At 43.3% G+C, this 19,068-nt stretch overlaps 1 protein-coding gene and 1 pseudogene across 3 annotated transcripts; one reads left to right on the forward strand and one right to left on the reverse strand.

Annotated features, from left to right (window-relative positions):
• The first annotated feature begins 1,887 nt into the window (after positions 1-1,887).
• Positions 1,888-2,373, forward strand: LOC127310448 (heavy metal-associated isoprenylated plant protein 27-like; annotated as a pseudogene).
• Positions 2,374-4,267: 1,894 nt separating this feature from the next.
• On the reverse strand, positions 4,268-16,990 carry LOC127308810 (protein ALWAYS EARLY 3). Of its 3 annotated transcripts, none has more exons than XM_071821408.1 (20): positions 16,711-16,990; positions 16,165-16,290; positions 15,995-16,090; positions 15,680-15,742; positions 15,165-15,242; positions 14,441-14,630; positions 12,208-12,446; positions 11,739-12,111; positions 10,913-10,996; positions 9,418-9,722; positions 9,269-9,316; positions 8,459-8,770; positions 8,185-8,363; positions 7,836-8,118; positions 6,821-6,979; positions 6,483-6,647; positions 6,039-6,179; positions 5,721-5,945; positions 4,795-5,085; positions 4,268-4,710 (listed from the first exon to the last, which is right to left on the reverse strand). In XM_071821408.1, the coding sequence occupies exons 2-20, from the start codon at positions 16,270-16,272 to the stop codon at positions 4,537-4,539; spliced, it is 3,513 nt and encodes a 1,170-aa protein (XP_071677509.1). In that variant the 5' UTR covers positions 16,273-16,290; positions 16,711-16,990; the 3' UTR covers positions 4,268-4,536. The 3 variants fall into 3 exon arrangements, with proteins under 3 accessions (XP_071677509.1, XP_071677507.1, XP_071677508.1); XM_071821406.1 differs by having other exon boundaries at positions 12,208-12,458; XM_071821407.1 differs by lacking the exon at positions 16,711-16,990 and having other exon boundaries at positions 12,208-12,458; positions 16,165-16,305.
• Positions 16,991-19,068: the final 2,078 nt, after the last annotated feature.

Here is a 19,068-nt window from a genome sequence, read left to right on the forward strand (position 1 = left end):
CAGTCAAAATTGCCTAATCATGAGCTTGTTGTTGGATGTTACCTTTTGTATGTAGCCCACCTAATCATGTTATGATGTACAATATTCTTTATATATCTCTTGTTTATATTAAACTTTTTTATTTAAAACTCATTGATTCAACATGTGTTATCAACCATTATATTATTCTATTAAGTTTAGAAAAGTTATACATGTAAAATATTATGAAACTATAGTGTCAATTGTTGTAAATACTATAGCATAAAACATATATGTAAACTACAATTTTGAATGTAGCGTGGAAATATATTCTTGAAAACTACCTATGAAGATTTTTCTGGTAAATTTAATTTCTTCACATAAAAGATAACAAATTTAATGTCTAGATAGTTTGATTTGTGCTCTATATATACATATACGTATATGTATATATATGAAATGTAGGTATATGCATGTATGTGTGATTATATTGGTATTATTAAATATAGAAACACTATTTAAACCTAGGGTGCAGAAATGTTATTTTGTACCATTTTAGCGTTGTCACATCCATAAATTTATGTTTTGTATACTAATAACTACGTACACATTGACTCACAAAAAAAACAATTGACATAAAAAAACGTTGTGCATGAGTCATTAAAGCGTAAAATAAATAAAAAGTTACGCCATGTCAATTTTTTCTTGCCAGACGATCGATCGAGCCCCCTGTTGGCTTCGATGATCTTCTCTCCTCTTTTTAGACGGAATGCTCAAAATAAGGCTAGGTTTGAATTAACGAAACCATCAACCAGCTAGGAGTTACACCAAGAGTTACAACACACAAACGCGCAGAGCGCACACCGAAACCCACAACAAGAGACAACGTCAAAGCCGAAGCGCGGGCTTCATCAAAGATGAGGGTGCCTTGTCTGATGTTGCACCGGAGCGATCACGACCGTTTCTGCACCAACAAACCTCCACCGCGCCAAGACTGCAGCCCAAGGGAACACTCGGCGACGGGCCCGCAACCTAGAAAAACTTGAGGAACCAAAGGAGGGGAGTCTTGCGACGACGCCTCCAAGAAGGTGAATGGCGCACGAACTCGTCATCATCATCGACATAGAACGAGGTCCTGCAAAGTTTTCACATAGACCCGATACCACCACCCCCGGAGCTCAGGCTAGGTCTAGACCTAACATTTTGCCCTTCCATTGGGTTAGGCATACCGGCAACAGCTATGACCAGACGTCGACCTAGCAAAGATCCCCAAGGCGCTAGCGAGGACCTCAGCTACCGTAGTAGGACCGTGTAAAATTAGTCAAGCTGATGTTGCGAGAGGGCTGCGACACCAGCAAGAGATCACAGGGTGATCTACACCAGACACTACCAGAGATGCTAGCACGAAGTGAGGGCCCTAGGGAGAGCAGATTGAGGCGGAAGGACATAGTCCATCGTCTCGAACAGTAGGGACGTCATCGGGATGCCTTCAACAAGGGAACGAGACCCGCAGGTGACGCAGTCGACTTTTGCCGAGGTTCAAACCTGATTCAAAATCCGATCGCCACCGCGAGGACGCAGAGCAAACAGAGGAGAAATCAGTACCGCACCTCAGAAATCACTACCGCGCCCCAACCGAAGACGCATTATGATCTAGCCCCAACTAGATTCACCGTAGGCTTAACGCAAGATCTGGTTGGCCAGACACAGATCCAAAGGCCACTCGCCGAGGCTAGATCGGAGGCACACGACGGCCGCACCATCACCAGCTAGCGCGTCGACGCATACAGGAGCGCGACCTTGCGTACGTTTTCGACGTCTACACGCCATCCATCCCCGCGCCTTATATTACTTCAGAGCTAGCGCTACCTTGCAATCGCTTGATCCTGCCCAACACAGAGAGAGAGAGAGAGAGCGATCAACCACAAAATGGGCATCCTAGACGCTCTGTCGGACATGTGCCCGGCGGCGACGCAGCGCGCGCGGCGGCGCATCAAGAAGCGGCCGCAGCTGACGACGGTGGAGATCGATGAAGGTCCGGATTGACTGCGAGGGCTGCGAGCGCCGGATCCGCAAGGCCCTGCACGGCCTCCATGGCGTCGAGGTGGTGCCCAAGCAGAGCAAGGTGGCCGTCACCGCCGGGTACATCGACCGACGACCCGGCGAAGGTGATGCGCGCGGCGGGTGGCGCGCAAGACGGGGAAGCGGGTGGAGCCGTGGCCGTACGTGCCCTACGACTGTCGTGCCGCGCCCCTACGCGCCCAGCGCCTACGACAAGAAGGCGCCGCCCGGGTACGTCCGGAACGTCGTCGCCGACCCCACTGCTGCTCGCTCGGCAGGGCGTCATCCACGGAGGTGAAATACACGTCGGCGTTCTCCGACGACAACCCCAACGCGGCCTGCGCCATCATGTAGTTGTAGCTGTCTTTCTGTTCGTAGTTAGTACTAGTACTAGTTGGTGTTGACACTTCTTTCCAGCCGATAGCTTAACAAGGACATAATCGGGAATATCCGCATTTGAGCTGGGCGGGCTGGAAACAGCACAAACGTTTCTCTCTCCTCGGGTCGCTCCCTCTAGGTGATCGAGAGGGCAAAACCCCAGCCGCGCCGCCAGCACCTCCCCTCCTCGTCGCCCCTAGATATGTCGCTGGGCTAAGCCCGCGACGCCGGTGAAGGGGGCGATGGGGATCTGAGCCCTTGGCCCCCCGCGAGTTGTCTAGGTGGAAGATCTCCACGCTGGGATCCCCTTCCTCCGATGGCCAGCCCCTAGCTGGGCCTTAGGCGAGGGTGATCTATCCGGCGGCTTCCACGGTGGGGGCTCCGGAATCGAGGCGGCGGCCTTGGATGGTGAGAGGACGTTGTCCGCGCGGCCGGCTGCGTTCGTGGATGCTGGTGACCGGCAACCTGGTCCGTGCGGGCGGCATGGCGACGCCGGGTGTGGCTCAATGGTGGGTGGCTTCGTGCCGGTGTTTGATGGCTTGTGGCGGTGTGGCATGCTGGGGCCGGGAGAAATCCTCGGTCTTTGACCAAAGTGGCGGCGACGCCTTTGAGGCGCCGTGGTGAGGCGCCACTGAGGTCCCATCCCCTCGCCTCCTACCCCCCCGTCCTGGGTGAAAGCCCAAAATCCGATTGATTGGATGGCGGCGGCGTATGCGGGTCGTTCCCTCCTTGCAGGCGCCGTCTGGGGACCGGTGGTGTAGCGGCGAACGGTGCTATGGTTGGTGTGGTTCTATTGGCGGTGCGGCTGATGCTCGGCTCCACTGCGTCTTTGAGTTCTATCGCTGCTCCCAAGCTTTCCCGTCTCCTGGGTGTCCTCGTTGAAGTTGTTCGTCGCACTGGTGGTCTGTATGGTCTACTCGGTTGGTTTCCTGGAATCTATCTCTCCTTGTTCTAGGCTGAACATCTCCACCTACCGACAGTACGGCGCCCTGCGATCCAGGGCGAGAGGTTTGGGACTCTCTTCGGTGATGGAGGAGGAAGATGTTCCTTCGTTGACATCGTCGGTGATCAGTGTGTGCTGCCCTCAATGCCAATGCTTACGTGGTGCTACTACTGTTGCGAGGAGGACATCATCGGGTTAAGCTGCATTTCTGGTTTATCTTTGTTGTTTGAGTTGGGTGTTGTCTTGTAAGCTTTTCAGCATTCTTGTATCTATCAGACACACGACTTTATTAATTTAAATCAACGCTTCATGCCTTCAGTTTAAAAATCAAGGACATAATCTCACGTAATTGAAAAGATTAACTTAGCGAGTTATTATTGCTCATTTAGAAGCAGTGTTTAAAAAACCGGCCGACATACCGATTTATCGTGAATCGGGTGGTAACCGATAAGATTTTAGCATATCCGCTAATTTATCGCTGCACCGATATATCGGCCGATTTTCTATTTGGGAGCCGATATTTCGTCTGATTTTCACTCTGGTGACCGATATTTTGGCCGGTTGTCAATGAAATTTCGCTGAAATTCGGTATGGCTGTCGATATTTTCATCCTATGGTCTTGTAGAATTGTGCAATAGCTCAAATTTTCTATTTTTATTGATTGAAATAATGCAAAGAATCAAGGTAATTCTTCTACTCAATACTCCAATATTGTTTTTACATACCATATTATGAAAAATTTAGTGATGAAAATTAGGATTTACAAAAAAATAAGCCGATAAATGGGCGACCGATAAAATCGATTAATCGACCGATAAACGATTAATCCGATTAATCCGCTTAATCTCCATTTTGAGGCTGACCGATAAGTTAAGATTAACGATTTCTTGAACATTGTTTAGAGGACACCGTGTCCACCATGTCTAGTCGTGTTATTATCCATCTTGATAGCCAATTACGCTAATAGTCAGAGTGATCAATATACGAAGGCTTCACTAGAGCTCCTTTAAGATTACCTCAAATGAAGAAGTGATCGAGACTAATAGAATACAAGAACTATATAACAATAACTAATAAGTTACACCTTATACAGGCTGTGAGATTAAGAATACACAACTGCATAAGCACATACACATCGTCAAATTTTCCTTCCCCTACATATGTATACCACAAGAAAGAATGTTAGCCACGCCGCACTAGCCACTAGGAGTGGGTATCAGCGCCAGCATTTGGTTCTTGATGATACCCATGCACATCTCGATCTCCCTGAAGACCGGGACATTCTGCGAGCTGCACGGTTGTAGGCGCGAGACCGCCGAATCGAGAATGTGCGCCACTTCGGCAGGATGATACTGCTTCTCCGTGCAGTTCTGATGCATTCAAAGGAAGAATACCCATTAGAACACCAGCACATAACGCCTGAATGATATGCAACATCTCTATGGTTTGTTTACCTGTATCATAAGGATGGTAGCTACACAGGATGAAATCAACTCTGAAGGGAACTGAGTTTCAGAATCACGGCCGTTGGGCAATCTTGGACCAGAAACGTTAGTTGTCGCAGGGTCAAAGCGGCCAGAAGTGCTGTTATCTTGACAGGCTGAATTTGCCTGTCCCGAATCGAGAGGTATCCGCTGTATGCCTAGTATGCTAGAACCAAATCCGGTGCCACGGATATTCAGATTGTCTAGTGCTTCCCCTATTTTCGCAAAAGCATTCTCCCCGTGACTTACTTTGCACATTGCCTGATTACACAGAAAAAGGTAAACAGCAGACACGTAAATTAATAACAAAGCAAAGTTGTATACTTCAGTAACATCAGATGTACAAGGGCAGAATAAAATAGGCAATGCTTCAGACATGAAAGGAAAATCTAGAAGCTAAATGCTCCATGTATCCAACACTAAACATAATTCTGAGGGTGCAGACTACAGAAAATAGATTACAAAAATGGAACAGGAATTATCAACCAACCATGAATCTTTAGTTACCTCAAGCACTGAACTGAACATAAATGATTGTTGATAAAAAAAAAGTAGGTTCTCTTTGCTACTTATTCACTTTTAATTTTCACACATTTCATTATTAACTCAATATTTACTGTTGATTACGAATTCGAAATATTTTTAATTAATATGATCTCGTGAGTGGTGAAGTCCAAAGAGCAATATAGGGTTCATGACCTGGTTGAAAAGAGATCACTTCCTGCATTCTGACAACATATATGCTTTTAATTATTACCATGCAGTGAGACTGATCTATACTATCGGATGCGGATGGTGATCATCCAACGTTTATAAAGGCATGAATATCAAGGACCCCTGGACTGAATAACATAACATGATACTGATAGAAGTATAAATAAGTATGACTATCTAACCTGAATAGCAACATCAACCATCGCCTTAGCTCTGCACCTCGAAGTCTCAATAATTTCCATGACTTGGGATCCAGACTCCTGGTTAATATAACCAAAAAGGTTACATGTGTCTGGTGTTCTATTAAAAGCACCACTGTTTTCCACGCATTTAGGAATAGGATATGACTGCGTGGGATGCCCATGAAATGTGTTACGTTGCCGCAGAGAAAGCAAGGCCGAAGCAACCTGAGTATGAAAATATATTGTTGAATCTTGTTAGTGCATGAAATCCACACACAAAAAAGACTACTGCAAGTGACATCTAGAACTGGGAATTACATGATCATTCGAATCTCTTAGCTGTACAAGCACCATGGCATATTGCTTCCTGAAGTGCTCCAAATCTCTAATAGTTTCCCCATCCTTCTGCTTTCCAGACACCTCTTCATTCATGTGCCTCAATTCTACCAGCAAAGCTTCCTACAAAAGATTAAATAGTTCATAGACATACATATTGTGCACTTGGATCGCGTAAAAATCCCCTAGCATGTTTATCCAATAAATTATTATTGCACACTGGCCCCACAGTGGAATTTGGATGATTCTAGAGTCCTTCAGTCACAGGCTAACATGGAACCAAAACAGACTCATATGGTCGTATGGATTCGTCCAATTCCAATCCTCAATTATGACTTCCAACTTTTAATAACAAAGGTGGTTTCCATTTTCATCTTCGAACACTAGAGAAAACACAATCACAAAGCCCAAGCATGTTGCACTTGCCTTTTTATCAAGGGCGCGTGATAGGTCAGCAAGAGCCCTTATATCTGCTTCTCGATCCTGTAGCTGTGACAGTGTACATGGCTGGCTATACATTGCCTGTTGTGCAGCAACTGTAGCCTCATTTCCAGTATTTTTTGCGTGTGCAACTGAATCAAATGTGTCTCCCTGTTGAAGAAATTCCACAAGGGGGAACAGTTAGGTTATTCCACATCGAGTACATATATTATAAAGCTCCCACTACATATGCTGTCGCCTGTCATCTTAGCTTGCTTCATTAAAATACTTGTTGAGTGACTAAAAAGTACAAAGGAAGTTGCATCAGCACCGGCGAAACTCACATTTGGTACGAATCTTGCTGCGCCGCTACCACCATACTCTCTAGATCGATCCTCAAATTTTACTTCTGGGAAGCTGCAGTAGTATTTATTCACGATATTTTGCCGTCGGAGAGATTCGGGGAAATTTTCCAGTGGGTGTAGTGGCATACAATCAATATCCTGCAAAGTAAAGATATCCTTAACATTCAACAACTTTTTTGTGGGTGAATAACAGCAACCTATTTGACATGGCGATATTTCATCTTTACATTGGTTTTGTTATTATATTCGAACAGACATAAAGAAGAAACATTTGCACTAAGCCACTCAGATAGAAAATTCTCCCATAGGAATGCCCCTTCCTCGGGTATAAAACAAATGAATAGAATGGGCCAAAACACAATATGTATACTGCTATCCCACCAGAATAAAACAAGAGTTGTCCTAGAATTTGTGCAGTCAAGATAATTTAAACATTTTATGTTTTTTAGATTGAAGATATGAAAATATCAGTAGATTAATGTTTACAAAGATACTCTTATCATATATATATTTTTTAGATTTTACAATTATAGTAAACAGTAGAAACTTCTGGTCGCAAATCAAAATTGTTTTCTGCGGACTCTGAGTGTACAAAACGACATTTCTTTGTGACTGGACTAAGCAACTGTTAATGATTCCCAGCAACAAAAAATAGATATAACAACACGAAAATGTGATGCCAGCCAGGCTCTAAAGCAAAGACATGAGTGTAATTGGTTAAAGCATACTCAAAATGGGAAAAGTGAAAAACATGGAACAGAAACAAAACAAAAATGTATTACTCTTAGTTTTCAGTTCAGCATTAGTTACTCTCGTAGTTATTTTGGTCCATCCACATGGACAAATGAAGAGAAACAGTTTACTGAAAGCATGCATTGCAGAGTGGAATACATGAAATCAAAACCAATCAGTAGATAACGTTTTAAACCATAAGAGATAAAATAAAACATGCCACGAAAATAATCAAAATTGAAATTAGATATATATCATTTACCATCACAAACTCAACACCCAGCTCCGACCGATCAAATTGAACCCGGCAACGGTCACGGTCAACAGCCAAAACACTGCCATCATGAAGTTCCCTGGTTTTGGGATGACAGGCTATGACACGCTGTCCAACTGCTAAAGGTCGAGCAAGATCAGTCGGTAGACCTTCTCGAACACCAGACTGGAGTTCAGCATAGTGTTGTCTGACTGACTCACGATACTGAGAAAGCTTCTCTCTCTCCTCATGTAAAAACTGCTTCGACAATCGACGTGGCTTACCAAGAGAACTGCAAAAAACTAGACTCAGAAAACAAACAAAGCTGAAGCAAACAAATCAACTGAACATGACAGACCTCCGTATAACACCCCACTCAACACGAGTCAGCCTTGGCACATGACCCAGCTTAACATGATTCAGGTACTCGACAAATTCACTCTTCGCAAACCATGGGTAATCAATTGCACTATAGAACCATTCGGACATGCACCATCTCCGGACAAAACGTGACGATAAGCAGTGAGAGAGCTTGTCCTGCAAGGGGTCAGGGAAAACATAAGTTGTAACATCTATACCTTGCAAATGATGAGATGAATAGGTCAGAAAAGTTTCTTGACAAAACATCAAACCTTAAGATCGAGAACCTTATGCACTGAGTAGGTAACATTATCGCAGGAATCATCAGCACCCTCAGAAGGCTTACACTCTGGAGTAAGTGCTTTTAAAATGCCTAATTTGCGCCGGCTTCTAGCCTTCGACGGCGAGTCAGATTGCTGAGTTATTGCATTTTGTCTTGTGTCCATATTATCCGTGGCTTCTTTTCCAAAATCATCATGTGCTGGAGAACTTTCCTGTGCTTTAGACTTGTTTTGTTTTGAAACTGGACTAACATGAGTATGCCTACCCTTATTAGAAACTACATTCCCTTCTTCAGCAGAAACCTAGCAAAGGCAGATATACAAGCGAAATTATATTTTGCCATTTAAGAAGTAAGAACACGGGAGGAAAGAAAAATGTCAACTTGGCCATTTCAAGTTTTAAATTCACAAAGCCAAGGAGTGTTTGGGAGTGACATACTGTAGTAGGTCACCCAGGGAAAATTTACAAAAAAGGCAGGATGTTTGGAAGGGAATACTTTGGCAACAGCAATAAGAGTTACTTTGATCAATGTATGTCTTAGTAGTCTCCCCATTTGCTATATGTCATTGACTTAAAAAACTATATATCACATGGATAAGAGAAGGAGAAAGTTGCTTAAAAACAAGGAGGTCATACAACAAAAAAGTATTTTCTCCTCTTAAGTGGGAGAAGGTATGTTGTTCAAATGGAGGTTTAGAGATTAAGAAACAGAGAAAGCTTAATTTTGTTCTTCTTACTAAATGAAAACTGTTTATCAGGAGCAACAAAAGAAAAGGCAAGACTATAAGTGGAATGCGTACCTCAGTCTTCTCAATATCTTTTAGTGCATTCTTTTCATCTTTGGAGATCTGAACATAAAGCAGCAAATATATGCAAATCATAAGCAACGTACAGAACTAACAATATTGTGGCTTGTCACATGTTCAACAGGTAACAGTTTTGCAGGTACCTTTCCTGTGGAATACTTTCTTTTCTTTTTCTCCGTTTTAACACCACATTTACAATCTTGCTGCTTTACTTCAGAAATAGCACCTCCATCATGATGTGGATCTTTAGTAAGTCTAGCTTTTTTCCTAGTAACCATCTCAATGTTTACAAGTTCTGACTGCCTTTTAATCTTCTTCGTTTTTCTGGAGTTGTCTTTTTTCTCAAAAAGTGGTACTGCTGCAGGAACACTAGGCTTCTCATCAGATTCATTTGGCTTCTCATCAGATTTATTGTCTTTGCTTTCATCCTTAATGTGTGCTGATGATTCTGGAAAACAAGCACAGGCAGTATCAATAGCACAATCAAACACAAAACATTACAAACTTAGCATATTGGTCAAAACCTAACTCTGCAAAACCACTTTTGTCCAAAACTTTTCTGAGATTTTCACATGATGGTCGGACTGCTAAAACTTACAAAAAATCTACCTTTGTGAACCTGGTTAAACAATTTATTGACTTCAGTGAGTAAACTTATTATTGAACAGTATGCCCAGTATCTACAAGTCTTGTGGTTGCAAATGGAAGCCGATGAATGAAGTTAAGTGTGTTGCAGGTAAAACAGGTGGAAGGCATCTGCACAGCTACAGGGTTGCCTAGAAACTAGTCAACAATGTATGCAGGTGCTTAATAGCATTATAATAAGGAAAAATAATAATAATACAAACATTTGCTGTATCCATTTCTTCCATAAGACATAAGACAGCACCGCAGCACCAGTTGTGCAGGCATGCTTGGAGCTGTGGGGGTACATAAATGGTCCTTGTATGTATAGGAATTTATGTATGGGGATATTACGCAACTAGTTGCGCGCGCACCCCATTTTTGTTCTGACATTTTCAAGTTTCCAAAAAATGCAAACTAAAATTTTAGACATACATTCTATTGTATCTTGTGCATCTGTGAAATTTCATCCAAAAATATGTCAAAATGTGGCCTACACAAAAAGAACAAATGATGTGTAAATAGTACGTGACACTATTTACGTACGTCTTCTCTTTTTTACACAGGTCACATTTTGACATATTTTTGGATGAAACTTCATAGATGCACAAGACACAACACAATGTATGTCTAGAATTTTAGTTTGCATTTTTTGAAAACTTGGAAGTGTCACAACAAAAAACGGGGTGCGGGCGCAACTAGTTGCAAATGAGAGTTTCCCGGAATTTATGCAGATTGCAGAATTCCTTTAAGATTAGACTGCACAAAAGATTAGAACTACATATTGGCTCCACAGATAATCAGCTCTGACTCCATTGTACAGCGATTGCAATAACTTAAGTACTAAACTGTACTGCCAAGCTGTCCATTGCATGGTTTCACCACCGCACCAAATAATCATTAAAAAAGTAAATACTATTACATGATAAAGGATACAATGAGGTGCATGGAAATTAAATAGTAAAAATATATTGCCACTTCTGAATTAGCACCATAGTCTGGGATAAGACTAACCAGATTCAGCATTGGAAGAAGGTTGTAGAATATTCACAGATATATCAGCTAATGTATGCAATGCATCGAGAGCTGAGCTTTCATCTGCCAAACAAAGTCCAATTAGGCAAATCAGGACCAAAGGTTTGTGCTATATAGATACGAAAGCAAGAATTCCAACAAAGTATCCTTACAACTTAGCAACCATTACACAATAAAATTAATAATATGTGGGCGCAAAGCAAAGATGAACAGACTGTATTACAAAGAACAACAGATCCTCCTTGCGAAGTTTGTAGAGCAATGTCGATTTCAGTGTAATAATCATTACATAGTTCTGTTTGAGTTTTCCATGGTAGGGAGATTGTCAGTTTATTTTACAAATGCAACAATCCAAGGAAGACAACAAATATTCTGAAATAATACTGATGGTTGACCACCGCAGCATAGGACACTACTTATGTTTCACCACACAATCAAGAAAATACTGTACTGTATGTAAATATGAGAAGCTTAGCCCATTGTCCTTCTTGCTGGAATACTATTCTCATTCAATAAAAAAAAATCGAGAAAACGCAAAAAGCCTTTGTGTTTCTTTTCATTGAAAAGGTAGAAGGGTTTGTGTTACACTCCGAAGAAGAGGTTTATTATTCTCATTCAATAATATGAATTGTATTCAATAGTTGAGAAAATACTACTGTACAACTTTATAAAAGATAAGACTCAAATCAATAAACCACCTTACCGATAGTTTCAACTGTGCTAGAAGCCTAAAAGAAAATATGCTGTGATCATCTTTCAATAATTCCATTACCTTTCTAAAAATAAGAGATAAGATCAGACATACCACCAAAAAATAGCTGGCGACTTCTTTTGCTTGATTTATTAGATGGCCATGAAGCTTTACTTCCTAATGCGTCCACCTCTAATTCATATTTTGCTTTTCTGGCGCTGTACCCTTCTTCAGTGCCACTGCAAGCCTCTCTGTCATCCTCGAATTGATTGTCTGTTTTGTGTGCAGCTTTCTTTCTTCTCCTCTGAGGCCTCTTTAATTTTTGCTTAGACTTGCCAGATGCAGAGCCTTCATTATTCATAAAATAAGAATCATATTTGGGATGGTCACCAGTCTCTGCTTCCCTGCTTCCTAAGCTACCTTCTGGATAATCAGCTTCTACTTGAAATCCACGCATCTTTGAGCTTCCCATCTCTGAATCCGCATTCTGCAAACATCATACAGAATTACAGATATGATCATGCAATTACTTTGCAACATGAGTGTACTAGAGATAAAGAGCAAATAGATCCTGGGTTCTTACTTTTCTGTCAGCACTTTTAATAGGAGACAGGAACATATGATCACTCGATCTTCCAGGTGTTTGAGAAACCTGAGGTGAGCCTCCTCTTTGACAGACCTCTGCTAGAGCTAGAGCTGCTACATGAGCACCTTCATCATCACCATTAGTAGCATCTGGTTTTGCTATCTTGTGATCTCGGTGGTACATGCTTGCAACAGGCACTCGCGGGGTCCTTTTTCCAACAGCACGTGGCCTGTTCCCTAAAAACAAGTCTAGACAAGTTTCAACTTTCAAGACCTCAATCCTAATTTTGTTTATGAGTACACAGTGCCAGATCTTAATACTGTGCAGCCATGAAGCAAATTTCGGAGGTCATATTTTCAACCATTAAATAGCAGTTAGTCCTGGTTAGAGAGTAGAAAATAATAACACATGCCAACAAGAACTTAACATAGATGTATCCGTGTTTAATTATAAGAAGGGAACACATGTACGAGTTCACAATTTCATTGTAGATTGTGAAATGTTTTGTGCTCATAGTTGAATTGTAGATTGTTAACTGTTTACAAAAACTAAAACACTAACAGAGAATAAATTTAGACTTAAAAGCTTTTGGTAAATGAAATTGTGAACTGTTCTGTGTTCTCCTTAGGGCATGTACGAGGTGCTTAGGGAGGTGTGCTATTTCTGCACCAGAGGTGCCTAAGGGCCACTTCTTTTAAGCTTATGCTTATGCAGAATCTGGCTTATGGATTGCGGTGGGTAAAAACTCCGGTGTACAGAAGCTGAGAGAAACTGATGTTCCTGTTCTTTTCGGCTTGTGGAATTTGGGCTTATGATATGTGCTGAGCCACTAAAAGTCTGTATTGCCCTTAGTCTATTATTTTGCACGAGAGTTATATTAAAATCATGTAGAAGTCAGAGTTAGTAGCAGATGTCAGTAGACTTTTGCACTATTTAATGCAAATTGAACTGTCTACGGAAGGTGGTGGGCACCACCAGTGGGTGGAGACTGGAGGAATCACGAGTGGGCAAGGCCATGAGACACGGGAAAAGGTATCAGACTTCGATGGCAGTCTCAATGTAATTGTATTCAAGAATAAGGGCAATTCTGAATGTCGATTCGGTTTAAGTCTCAGAAGCTCGGGAAACACCTCCGAGGCAGCTTCTCGATTTGCACTGCACGACCGTTTCTCGGTGGAAATAAGCTCACGAGAAGCTGGACACTTCTTTTTGGTTTCGGCTGTCTACGGCCTCGAAGCTGCTCAGGAAGCTAAAAAGAAGTCCCCCTAATTAAGCATCTGTCCTATAGAAATAGGCACTGTGCTTAAGAAAAAACCGGGTCTATTTTTTGTAAGCACCTTGCATTGTAGATGCCCTTAGGGGTGGGCATGGTTCGTGTTCAGAAACCGCACCTGATCGAACGAACCAAATCTCATATGACATTGCATGGATCAAACCTTCAGGCCAAAATGTCTGCTACACTTAATCCACTGTATCTAATGTAATGCTCCATTCCCTTTAGGCGAGGGAGAGCAAGATCAAGTGCTGCAGAACTCAAGCAAGTTTATCAGCAGGCGGGGGCGCTGGTTACCAGCCCCGCCCTTCTGTATCTTCTCTCCAGCACAGCCTGCCCACCAGTGTTCCACTCAGCTCCCGTTTCTCACTTGCGGCCGCGAGATCTGCCCCCGGTGAGGGCATTGCCGGAGGCCGGAGGCCGGAGCCCTTCGCTCCTCTATCGTCACTAAGCCGTGCAAAGGAAGCAGACCACAGTTTATCTCTCTTGATTATTTCTGGATTTTGACTTTGCAATTGAAAAGGATGGATTGAAAGGAAGGGGAGAAAATGAACTTTCGCCTGAAGGAATAGGTTACTGATTTTGTATTATCTCCTGATTGCTTGCTATTTGTATAAAAAAAAAAGAAACTAGTTAATATTTACCCCTCCTCGCTTGCTGCTCTGCAGACAGGTGTGTAGCCGACTAAAATAGGTCCGTACCTATATTCCAATGCACTGATTTCCCCTCGCGTCATTTTTTCTGCTCCAAACCTCTGAACCAAAGTGCTCACTGTCTCGGAGCAGGAAGACTGACCCTTGGATTGAGTCGAAATACACACACCCCTAGTTTTCGTTTTTAGATAAAACTTTATTAGACTCAAATTAGAAAATCTACTACTAAAGATTAAAAAAAGAAAAGGACATGTATGAGTTTTCTATTTCTTCTAACACATTTAGACTTTGATGTTAAAATTACCTCCTGAACGTTTCTTCTTCAACGAAGAAAGGCATCCATAGCTCGATGAAGTGGGCTGGGATTGCAATAGATCAGGGTAGCGTGTATCAGATGCCTTCGACACAGATTGAAGCTTTGCACGCCCACGCTTCTGTGGCTTTCTAGAAGTTTTCAGTGAATCGTTACTCTCGCGATCACTGTTACTTCCATCCTACAGTTCAGAGCGTATGTCCTTAATTACAAACATTCTTGGTAAACGCAATAAATGGCATAGTGCGCTGACAGACTAACTGTGACCCAAGGTTGCACATATGCCACCATAAGGGCTAGGTCAACCATTCTGCTACTTCACAAGAACACATGTGTTGTAATCTTACAAGGGAGAAATTCATTTCATTTGATGATGTTGAAGTAACTCTTCAAGAATGTTGCAATAAATGATGGACAAGTAATGGAGATGTCAGCCTGAAAATCATTTAATAGCTTAATATAGTCAACACAAATGACTATTACAATCTTAATAGTTGCACCTCCTAAGCATTTCATACTATTATATTACTAGATGCAACAAATAGTTCTTGTTCTCGGAATCTGTACTTGATATAGTTTTCACATATATCAAGAATCAACTAACATTTAATATAGTACTTTATGGAATCCCTGTTCAACTTTCACAACATTTTCAGGTATCCGTGGTAAGAACTACAGAACCTTGAATATTATAGGCATTCAAGTTTAACTTTACCAGAATATTATAGTGATCGGTCATCATCGCTATCAACCCTGCAGCAGTAGCAGTTCCCTCTGCAAGAGATAAATATGCCTGGACATACAACAGAGCTTGATCAATTTATCAGAATAACCGTAAAAAAATAGCAAAAGGAAGACAAATACATGCAAAATGAATTGTGCAACTTATACAATCTATTTAACCAGCCTATCATGCATACATATGGGCATAGCAGGAAATAAGGCTAGAACCAAATGGATGGAATCCAAGATCTCGGTATATATCACAACGATTATTGACTGATACTATGGCCAGCCCTGGGATCTTATGCTATGAAAAACTCAAGTATTGCTTTGCTAAAATCAGCCCACTAAGCTATAAGAAACAACATCACAACAACAAATTCATGCCACACATTTTTCCTAGTCAGGATTGAAAGTTAAAACAAGGTGGTGTGTGATAGGTAATAAAGTGCAGACAGTCCAGAACAGCCACCGACCCACCGAACACAAAGGAAGGCTGGGATTTACCCTATTCATGTTGTAAAGAGCCTCCACCATATCAGATGTTCTATCATGGACGGCAGCAGCCACCTGCAAGTTGAGATGAACAATCAGTAATAGAAATTCAGGTCTTCGGTAGAGTTTGATTTACAATCCTCCTAAGAGGTAGGTTACAAGCATGTTTGTTATTTTCAAGTGATAATACTGCTGCTTGATAAAATAAATAAATTTCTCGGGTAATCATGTTGGTGTAGTATGCGGTTACCTAAAGAACAAATTCCCAACTGTTAAATAAAAGTAATCCCACACCGACCACAATAAGAAGGCAGAGATCAAACAAACCTTCTTCCAATCTTTTCCATATTTTCTATAAGCTCCATAGAAGTGCTCCAGCTCATCTTTGCTCCACTGAGAACCAAGGTCAGACAACTTTTTCTTCTGCAAATAAATGTTTCTATGATCAATGATCAACTATGCGATCGTATAAACCGCAGTAGAGTGCAGATGCTTACCCGCACTTTACTTTTATGTACAACTGCGGCAGCATCCTTATCGTTCCAGTCTTCATTGATTTTGGCGTAGCGCTTGTTTACATTTCTCACTTTCCTGGTTGAGGACATTGAGAGTCACAGAACAAGCTGAAATAAAGTTCACTGGAGATTAGACGGCTTGCTTCAGTCGCCTGCCTTTTGGATGAGAATCGAAAAGGGGGACTGGAAAAGGAAATTTAAGCAGGAAGACTTTCCGCGAGGAAACATGTGTTACATACACAACCTTGATGATCTAATGTTATTATATAAGGAAAGTTAGGCTAATTAAACCGTAAATGGAATGAAGAACTTTGTGGTTTAATGCGTCTGCTTAAGCTCTTTCCTCTTTTACCCCCTAATGTTTGTGCAATATAATTCCTGGCCAATTCGCAGCAGCGCCCTAATCCCATCCTCTGGAACTTTAGCTAGCGTCCAGCTGGGAACCTCGCGCGCGCGCGGGAACCGGAGAGTAGAGCGGCAAGCGATAAAGTGCAACAAGAGAGCGCGCGCAGCGGATAGGAACAATACCGGGAGCGCGCGAGAGTGGCCGGTGACCTCGGCGCGGGAGGGCGCCCGCGCGCGCGCGCCTCGACGCGGGAGTCCGCAGCGTCAGTCCGGGCGGCCTGCGGATCTGATTGGGGAGGGCTTGGGGCGGTGGTGAGGAACTGAGGACGGAGCTAGGGCAAGGGGAATTGGGGAGGGAGCTCGATCGCGGAGGAATCCGTGGAGATAGGTGCAGTGCGGGTGGGGTGGGGATTTTGGAAAGGGAGAAATGCGGGCGGGGTTCCAACTTGGAGAGGGGCAGAGGGGGCAGAGGTGCAGGAACAAGTTTTTTTTCACCACCATATATAGGGGTGGCTCTCGGCAAATCAAAATCTCAATTCCCCCCGTTTCGAGCTCATCCATCATTTCCGATCTAGCGATATGGTCGGCTCTACCTCACCCGCACGGTCGGCGAGCCTTGCAGCGACGACGACGGCTCTTGCGGCGTCTACTGGTCGCGGATGGTCGTCTTCTTCCTCTGCGTCGATGACTTCAGTTGTGCTAAGCTTCTGCAAACCCTATCCTTAGATCTAGATCTTTTGGGTACACAAGCGGGGTCTGAACGAATCCATTGCAGGACATTCCTTCGTCGTCGGTTGAGGTTGTGGAGGTTTTCCAGGTTCCATCTGACTCTACGACGGGGACAGTTCTCGTCGTTAACTCATCCACTGGGACGGTGATGCTGCCTGCATCTTCGCCAGGGTCCCCTGCTTCCCCGATCTCGGTGTTGCGTGTGGCTCCTTTGACTGTAAGGCCGCTCTTACTTATCTCGCTATTCATTAATCTGCTAGTGGTAGTTCATTGATCTGCTAGTGCTTAAGGATGTCCATGTGGTATTGCTAGTTCTTTGATCTGCTAGTGTTTCTCATGTAGGCCATCATACCTTTGGGCTCCCCTGATCTGTCTGCGCCTACTGTGAAATCTCACACCGACTGTCTGATTGCAAGCAAACGAGCCATGGTTTGGAAACCTGAGCTATCAGAGTTTGTGCTGAACCGGTTGGTTCAGCTCGTCCGTAACGGTGTCTGCTTCAACATGGGATTCAAGGAGCATCGGATGAAGAAGGTAGCCGCGGATGTTCTTGCATTCGTCGGCGTACATGTCACCACTCTTCATATGTACAACCACATCAGAAACTGGATGACGAAGTGGAGCGTCATTATGAAGATGAAATCCGATCGCATTCTGGACTGGAGTGAAGATGGTTGCTGCTTCTACGACGGTGATGAAGGGGCGGCGGACGAGTACATCCAGGTATGAAGCCTCATTGAGTTCATTCATAGATCAGTGAGAGAGTCGCCCTAACAGTTGGTCCTTCTGGATTGCAGTGCTACCCGAAGCACCGTCAGTATGTCGGCATCCCGATCACGAACGACGCTCAGATGAAGACGATCTTCACTCCCCGGTTCGTGTGCAAGGCGCAGCTGTTCCAGCCTAACTTGTTGGTCAGGGCTATCGACTTCATTGCAGACAATGAAGCAGAGCTATATTCCTACCGTGAGCTGGGGAAAATGATGATTTGGTCCAGAGGAGAGAGATAGTCTCAGCGGTGGCAGCCAAGGTAAATGCTCTGGAACGATATGGGTACTGAGTGCCTTAGTAGTGACATTCGTTGTCGCGCCTACATCAACAGACTTCAACTTGGGCACCCCGTATTTCGAACGGTTTATTTGACGCCATCACTTCAACATCGCAAGTTTGTGTGCTTGACACCGCCTAACGTCAATAGGTATAACTTACCCTACCTTTTTTTGCGAGAAAAGGAGATGATATTAAAACGGCCAAATTACAGAAAGGTCCACACAAAAAAGGAAATTACAACCAAGCCCCTATGCAACCCGACTACGTCGGCACCGTGGAGCCGGTGGCGCGCCGTTCGCTGCTGCTCGCTTACGCCTTGGATCGAAGCAACCCCCAGGCGGAACGGGAAGTCGCCGGTTGATACGCGTGAAGCACACGTCCGTTGGGAACCCCAAGAGGAAGGTGTGATGCGTACAGCAGCAAGTTTTCCCTCAGTAAGAAACCAAGGTTTATCGAACCAGTAGGAGTCAAGGATCACGTGAAGGTCGTTGGTGACGGAGTGTAGTGCGGCGCAACACCAGGGATTCCGGCGCCAACGTGGAACTTGCACAACACAATCAAAGTACTTTGCACCAACGTAACAGTGAGGTTGTCAATCTCACCGACTTGCTGTAAACAAAGGATTAAATGTATAGTGTGGAAGATGATGTTTGTTTGCGAAGAACAGTAAAGAACAATGTTTGCAGTAGATTGTACTTCAGATGTAAAAGAATGGACCGGGGTCCACAGTTCACTAGTGGTGTCTCTCCAATAAGATAAATA

The sequence above is a fragment of the Lolium perenne genome, chromosome 6 (assembly GCF_019359855.2).
Source record: "Lolium perenne isolate Kyuss_39 chromosome 6, Kyuss_2.0, whole genome shotgun sequence".
NCBI lineage: Eukaryota > Viridiplantae > Streptophyta > Magnoliopsida > Poales > Poaceae > Lolium > Lolium perenne.